At 32.6% G+C, this 8,746-nt stretch overlaps 1 protein-coding gene across 1 annotated transcript; it reads left to right on the forward strand.

The window, feature by feature from the left end:
* Positions 1-43: 43 nt before the first annotated feature.
* Positions 44-8,716, forward strand: LOC106470771 (the record flags this gene model as incomplete). Its single annotated transcript, XM_013931337.2, has 3 exons — positions 44-1,499; positions 2,881-3,023; positions 8,195-8,716. Coding segments are annotated over 3 exons (1,710 nt in total), but the record flags the coding sequence as incomplete, so codon positions are not given.
* Between the last annotated feature and the right edge of the window lie 30 nt (positions 8,717-8,746).

Genomic DNA, 8,746 nt, shown 5'->3' on the forward strand with positions numbered 1-8,746 from the left:
GTGCATTAGTGGTACAATATTGTTATTTGAAGTGGTTTGTTAGAAAATTGTACATTTCTCTTCTTCACTTATTTTAGTTTTTGGAATCATCTTTGGTGTTTTCTTGGAGTGCACATGTTTTCCTGTTCAAAAAGGGGACTCAACATTCTCTGATCATACTCCCTCAACTACAGAGTCCTCATCTGGAGGATTACATCAGCAGAGTTTGCCATACCAAGACATCCGTACCTCTGATGGTGAATTTATGGCACTTGAACTCTCTGATACTGCGATTCTGGGACATATGTCATCAACATGGCCACTCAATAAGAAAGTAATTCCTACAATTAGTACATCATTTCCAACCAGAATATTTGGTGCATCACAAGCTTCATCATTTGAAAGTCATCATCAGGATAGAGTGCCATTACAGCATCATTCACACAACTTGGACCTTTCTCAAGGATGGTATGAAACATCATCTAGTAACCTTGATCTTAACTTTAGAACTGTTACTCCTGTTGATAGCTCAGTTAATCATCCAAAAATACCATACTTCCATCCTTCATCTCGAAAGGTTTCTGACAGAATACTATCTTCTGGTGGTTCATTACTACTTGAAGAGTCTAACATAAGCACAAGTTCTCATCATTCCAAAAGCAATAAACCAGGTAAACTGAGACGATTCTTCCCAAATGATGAACACGGTGGTTATAACAGCAGGGGGTTCTATAACGATGGACTACCAGATGTCGATGCTGGCACTGAGATTTCTCAAACTGTTAAGAAAAGCGAAGATGTATATTCTTCTTCGTTCTCAAACCAATCCACTCTTTCACCAGAGAATAAAGAAAGCGAATCTGACAACTCATTTAAGATTCCCATTACAGATAGTGATTTAAAGACCACAGAATTATATAATCAAAATGCTGGTGACAATTACAGCTTTATTCAAGCCATCAAGAAAAACTCCAGTGCTACTTCTATACCAAACACTTCTTCAGAGTCAGGAGTATATCACTCTTCAATTACTCCTTTGGAAAACTTCCCAACAGACAATGAGACAATGAAAGTAAACAAAATAGCAGGAATGGCACAAGTCGATCACTTAGCATCTCCAGAAGGTCCCTTTGTCAGAAGTAATAGACACTCTCGTTTATTTGATAAAACAGCAAGAAATGACACAAGTGTTGAAAAAACTTTGAAAAACATCACCAAGCCTACTGATTTTCCCACCACAGGACTTGTAACGTGGATAGCCAAACTGGACAACAGCTCTGATCCCCTGGATAAGAACAGACAAACTTCAGGAAAGTATCCTTCTTCAAAAACTGATCCTGACCTCGGTTTAATTAATGATCAACCAGCGGGGAGTGGGTTTAATGTTGAACGTGCCCCAGCTAATCCTCCATCAATCATGGCACCAGTTTCTGAAGCTCGTGATAGCACGCAGGATACCGTGAGTAGAGGTGCTGTTGCTGGCATTGTTGTAGGGATTATTTCCCTAGCAGGATTGACAGGTGAGTGTATTCATATCATTTGTATGTTTACATAAATAGAATGCTAAGCAAGATACATGTATTACATGATTGTTATATTGAATGATTAGTGTGCTGGTTGAGTGTATTACTATTATAACAACATGGTTTGTGTATTTACATATATAAAACTACCAAACAAGATACATGTATTACATGACTGTTATATTGAATGATTAGTGTGCTGGTTGAGTGTATTACTATTATAACAACATGGTTTGTGTATTTACATATATAAAACTACCAAACAAGATACATGTATTACATGATTGTTATATTGAATGATTAGTGTGCTGGTTGAGTGTATTACTATTATAACGACATGGTTTGTGTATTTACATATATAAAACTCCCAAGATACATGTATTACATGACTGTTATATTGAATGATTAGTGTGCTGGTTGAGTGTATTACTATTATGACAACATGGTTTACATATATAAAACTACCAAGATACATGTATTACATGACTGTTATATTGAATGATTAGTGTGCTGGTTGCGTGTATTACTATTATAACAACATGGTTTACATATATAAAACTACCAAGATACATGTATTACATGACTGTTATATTGAATGATTAGTGTGCTGGTTGCGTGTATTACTATTATAACAACATGGTTTGTGTATTTACGTATATAAAACTACCAAACAAGATACATGTACTAATGGATGAAGTTTTGAATTACTGATGTGTTCATAACAATTAATTTATGATGAAAGATGCCACTTACATGACCTGTTAGCCATTTCGGGTGTCGAGATGTCATTAGATGTCATCTTAAAAAATACATGATACATAATTCAGAAGAGAGAAAGATGAACTTATCAATGCGTATTTGTACACGTATACTTTTAAGTAAACTCCTGAAATATGTTTACTTGTTTGAACAGATGTGACTTTATTTGTGACAAAAGGAAAATGAATCAATTTGAGAATGAGAGCTATTTAAAGAAAATCTCCAAATGTATGTAAATATAAACTTCTAGGAAACAGTGACCAAACACAAAATGATGCTAATTAAAAGTCTTATACTGTTTGATGAAACAAGGTAAAAATATTCTTGAATATATTATCTTATGAATTACTGGTTAGGTAAAACCTTGAAACTTGTATTTTAGCACAGCAAGTCTTGCGATAATTCTTTGCTGGAGGTAAAAACTTGATTTAGTGTCTTATAAAGTACTGGTTAGGTAGATATTGAAAAAGTAACTCGGTATGAATGACGCCTCTTTAGTTAATTTGGTTTCAGTTCTAACCAATCCATATAAAAGATGCCTTTTCAGTTATGAATATTCTGAATATTTGATGGTTTGTGTGTGATTTTTCCAAATGTAAAGATCTTGCTGTTTCTGTAGCAGTGACGTTTCTTCTCCTACACAACAAAGATTATTGCAAGGCAGTCAATAAACTGGAGAGTAAGTGTTCATCAGACAGCTGTGCTTATATTGATGACTCTGTAAGAACAAGCTATATGAACAGCCATATTGAGCTTCCAAAGGTTAGTCCTGTGGGTTTCAGTTTTGTTTTCTCATTGATTTCTGCCCAGGGGAAAAAATTTTCTTCAGAGTTTGAATATTTTTATACAGATTACTTTGTTTCATTTATTATGTTTTATTTAAAATTGTAACATTTAAGACTTTTTAGTTCTTTTTGCTAAAATCTATCTATCTATATATATACAAAACAGACAGGAATATGAAAAAAATATAAGGTTTCAAGTAAGGAGTTGATTGGGTTGCAGACAAATAAACATACTGGTTGAAAATACAGATGTCAGTGTTTTATTGTAAGTGATCTAGAGAACTTAAAGTGCATATCTGAAGGTACAATTACACTAAAAATAAGATAAGAAACTTGGCTCGCATTTCACCTGAAAATTTCCTAAATTCTTAGTTCAGTGTAAAACCCAATGTGATACAATCTCAAATGTTTTGATTGTTTTAACATTAATTTTTTAAAGGACTAAAGCACTTCAGTATCTTGAATACATGATTGAACATGGATATCTTGAATAAATGGTTGAACATGGATATCTTGAATAAATGGTTGAACATGGATATCATGAACACATGGTTAAACGTGGACATCATACACACGTGGTTAAACGTGGACATCATGAATACATGATTAAACATGAATATCTTGAATACATGGTTGAACATGGACATCATGAACACGTGGTTAAACGTAGACATCATACACACATGGTTAAACGTGGACATCATGAACACATGGTTAAATGTGGACATCATGAATACATGATTGAACGTGGACATCATGAACACGTGGTTAAACGTGGACATCATGAACACGTGGTTAAACGTGGACATCATGAACACGTGGTTAAACGTGGACATCATGAACACGTAGTTAAACGTGGATATCTTGAATACTTGGCTGAATGTGGACATCATGAACACGTGGTTAAACGTGGACATCATGAACACGTGGTTAAACATGCACATCATGAACACATGGTTAAACATGCACATCATGAACACATGGTTAAACGTGGACATCATGAACACATGATTGAACGTGTACATCTTGAATACACTTGAAATCACTTTTGAACCAAAAAACACCATTTACCTTATACAGTATAAAAAATGCCAGTATGTAGGACATACACAAACAACTCTGAGAACATTTCAATAACCATAACTTTTTTTATTAACACTGAAAAAGATCTCCTTGTTGCTCAACACTTTAACCAACCCGGTCATTCCGTTAATGATGTTACTCTTTGTTGCTCAACACTTTAACCAACCCGGTCATTCCATTAATGATGTTACTCTTTGTTGCTCAACACTTTAACCATCCGGTCATTCCATTAATGATGTAACTCTTTGTTGCTCAACACTTTAACCAACCGGTCATTCCATTAATGATGTAACTCCTTGTTGCTCAACACTTTAACCAACCCGGTCATTCTATTAATGATGTTACTCTCATCGGCATTGAAACAGATTCAAAACTAAAGCAGATAGAGAAATAAAAGAAGCTTATTGGATTGCTAATCTAAACACTGCTCAACCTTTCACAATTAATCTAGATCCTGGAATCAGTGATCTCCGTTCATTGGTTTCATCTCTGTCAGAAAAATAAGTTTTATTCTTTGCATATTTTTTCATGTAACTGAATTTCCTAAAACTTACTATTTATTTAAGATAATTTTCCATACCTGTTTTTATAAATTGATTAGCATAACATATCTTTTTCAATCAGTCTCAAGGTGTTACCTTTATTTTACTTAAACACTTAAGTATAGTTTTAAATATACACATATTTAGCCAATTCTAAAGTAAAATATCCCTAACACCTTTTCACATACACTCTCGCCATTGGCTACACTGTACCAGAAATGAGATGCTTTCAACAGTACATAGAGAGATAGACTAAACATTTCCTGGAAAACCGGATGACCTTGATGACGTCACTAAACTCCCTTTATATATATATATATATATCACTCATACGATTACACCACCATTCCCAGTTTGCCCCTGAAAAAGAAAGGTCCACCTTTCGAAAGCACTCGGGTTGTAGGGTTTTTTATTCATCTCTATCAAGACTTCTTGAAGCTACGTGCTTTTCTAACATCTTGAATACATGGCTGATGTGTTGTTAAGTCCTGTCAGTTTACTCTACCTTCAAATATTATACATTTATTATATATATATCACAACAAAGGTCAAGGTCCCAGATCAGTTGTCTATATCTTGTGATATCTCAGATACAAAGGTCAAGGTCCCAGATCAGCTGTCTATATCTTGTGATATCTCAAATACAAAGGTCAAGGTCCCAGATCAGCTGTCTATATCTTGTGATATCTCAAATACAAAGATCAAGGTCCCAGATCAGCTGTCTATATCTTGTGATATCTCAAATACTCTGGTACTTTTACATAAATGTTCAGCTGTGTTTTAAAAAATACAAATGTTAAGTAACCATCTATTTCTCTTGATATTCTCATAATGTTACCTTCACAGCTACAACCTTCAAACTGCCATTACTCGGTTTGTTAAGTAAGGGATATCTAGAAGTTGACTTGTTCAGTTAGTTACAGTATGTTCAAGAAGAATGTTACTCGGTTTGTTAAGTAAGGGATATCTAGAAGCTGACTTGTTCAGTTAGTTACAGTATGTTCAACAAGAATGTTACTCGGTTTGTTAAGTAATGGATATCTAGAAGCTGACTTGTTCAGTTAGTTACAGTATGTTCAAGAAGAATGTTACTCGGTTTGTTAAGTAAGGGATATCTAGAAGTTGACTTGTTCAGTTAGTTACAGTATGTTCAAGAAGAATATGATTACAGAATATAACTGTTGTCTTTAAGCTCATGAATTAATCAAAGACTATCAATTTTAAATACTTATAACAGTTATGGTGAATTCAGAAATACTCCTACAACTGTGAAAGAAAGTAAAGTATTTGTCTTTGTAAGTTGTTTAGAGTTTCTATGTATGTGGAGCTTATAACTTTATATAGTTTGTATTGAAGTAAAGGAGATATATCTTTTGAAGTTTATATTAGATTAATTTGAATGACTTATGCTTCACTATTTTAGTATAAGTTATTCAATTAGTAAGAGTTGTCTTCTTTCTAAACACAACATTCCTCTCAGTAAATACACAGAGCTCATGTTTTTAACTCTTAATGCTATGACATCTGTAAGTGTGGTTGTTGTTTCGCAATGTTTCTCTGTACTTAAGTCCTTGTGAGAGTGGTCGCATGGCAACAGAAGCCTGCAATCAAGGATAGCTAGTTTTTTTATAAAAATGGTTACTTGGTAACATCCTCTTGCAAACAAGGCTGATCAGTGATCAGAACAAGCTACTGACATATATCAGAACTAAAAATTAACCTGTAAAGAATACATCTGATTTAATAAAACTGTTCTTACTTGTAAAATGAGATTCAACAAATAGATGGCCTTACTGTTTTCATGTTCATATTAACCCTCACTCCACAGACCACTTTTTCTGTACATTTCATGAGCTTTTAGTGAGTTACATTCAAAACTTAATTAAACTACTTTCTTTTCATGGTGTACTGATAAATATAGCATAAAAATGTAGCTAATAATCCATGTTTTAATAATATATATGTTTTAAGTTCTTGATTCTAAATTTATTTTTAATAATTTCCCCTAGTGTGAGGTTTGTGACATTTGCTCTCTTGGCATCTTCTTTTCTCTAATGTATTTACCACTCCTCTGAGAAGTATGGAATACAAATTATTTATTATAATATCGTCATCAGTCAGGCAAAGCATAATTTTCATAACCTTCAATCTTATTTGATTACAAGACAACCAGACCCCTCTTGCCATGCCCACCTGGCATATCCTCTCTATCAGAAATTGCCAGTAGCTCTCTCTGACATTCAACACTATGTTATTTATAACCAATAGAAAGCCAAGGTTTTCTTCTATCAAAGGACATATTATATGATATTTCTGTAAAGAGAATTGTCAATTTTGCTTTCAGTTCAACCTTGATTCTCATGCGAAACTCATCTGTGAGCTTAGATGAAGCTTTAACAGCTCTTGTCACATAGTTAGAAAAAATTGTGATACTTATGGGATATTATCTGCTTTATGCACATTACTATTCTGTTCTTTGGTGCATTATTTAATTAAATGAAAAATTATTCAGTGTAGAACTACCATTAGTATAAAAAAAATAGGGTTAAATGTCATCGACAGCAAAAAATAAAATAAAATACCTAGATAAGTACTTTTTTTTGTTTTTTGTGTATATACTTTATTTATTATTATTAAAAAAAGTATCTAATGCAAAACTAGGAATTCTCTTTAGGTTAGTTTAGGTGAAATAATAGTAACATGTATAATTGTTACATGAGGTATGCTCACGAGTAACTTGTGCCTAATGTAATTCGATAACATAACATGAGCTGCACGTTCTCCAAGTGACTTACAACTTATAAGGGTGTAAATATAAGTTAAACATGGTTCAAAGGGCAATAAAACAATATAATTTAAGTATAAATAAATGTATAGTGTTATAAATTTATATCTATTTAAGATAAACAAATGTAGTTTCATATTACAATTTGAAGCCATTCTAGAAAGAAAAAAGGTAATTTAGATGTATTTACTTCTTTTTTTTTTGGTGGTTACGAGGTTGGTCAAATTGACCGACCTTGTATAAAGTTAGGGTAGAGAAAATAAGAAATATAATATAAAGTTTTACTCACAAAAAATGCTTGAAATTTATTTAGGAGGTTTCAGAAATTACACAAATAAAATTTTAGATTTTTGAGACGAAAGTATTTTTAATCTTAACATGGAAATCACTTAACACTCGAGCTAGTATATGTAAATACTATATATATTCATGGACAAATCTTTAGTAAAAATACTTCCTTAAAAAATCTGATTTTTTGTGTAAAAAAATTGTAATGTTTACTAAAAGTCTGCCAAATGTTGTGAAGGCACACAAAGTGTATGAAAAGTGATAGTATAGAAACTATGATGAGTACAACATGGTTTACAAAGTTGGTTGTAGCGAGAGAATATATTAAATAGATTATATTAAAAGTTTAAAGAATATTTGACAACAATGAACATTTGTATTATGGTGGCTAACAAAGTTATAAAACCTTCTTACCATTTAATACTAATTGAATATTCACATACTTTTTAGGACAGCACAGAAGAAATGTCGTCCCTGGATAACGACTCCTTTCTGAACAGTCTGGAAGCTGTCACCATACAGAATTATTGGGCTGACAATTCCAAGAATACCAAAGTTTAAGAAATGCTTTTAAAATGGAAACTAGAGGTGGTATTTAACCATTTCCTGTTTGTTCAGTGTAGAAAGTGGTGTGAGATCATTGCAAGCTTGATTAAAACAAACTGACTTTTTACAGATTTTAAATCTTGTTGGTTTTTAGCCATCGGTAATGTTGAGGATGGTTTTACTGGTACTGTACATAAATTTTACTATTAGTACAAGAGTGTCAAAGTTCTAGTTATGTAGCCAGACCTTCTTGTGTCTTTGTAGTGTATCATGTTGAAATGTTTTCTTGGCTTTAATCAACTAAAGTAATCAAATAACCTACTTCAAAATGAAAATGTTATCAATTTAATGCAACAAAAAATATGCATTTGTTACATTTTTGCTCATCATGGAAGAATATTGGCATGGTATATATGTGTATATATATATATATATATATAGTAAGGAAAGTAAATA

Source organism: Limulus polyphemus, unplaced genomic scaffold (assembly GCF_000517525.1).
Source record: "Limulus polyphemus unplaced genomic scaffold, Limulus_polyphemus-2.1.2 Scaffold4210, whole genome shotgun sequence".
Classification (NCBI taxonomy): Eukaryota; Metazoa; Arthropoda; class Merostomata; order Xiphosura; family Limulidae; genus Limulus; species Limulus polyphemus.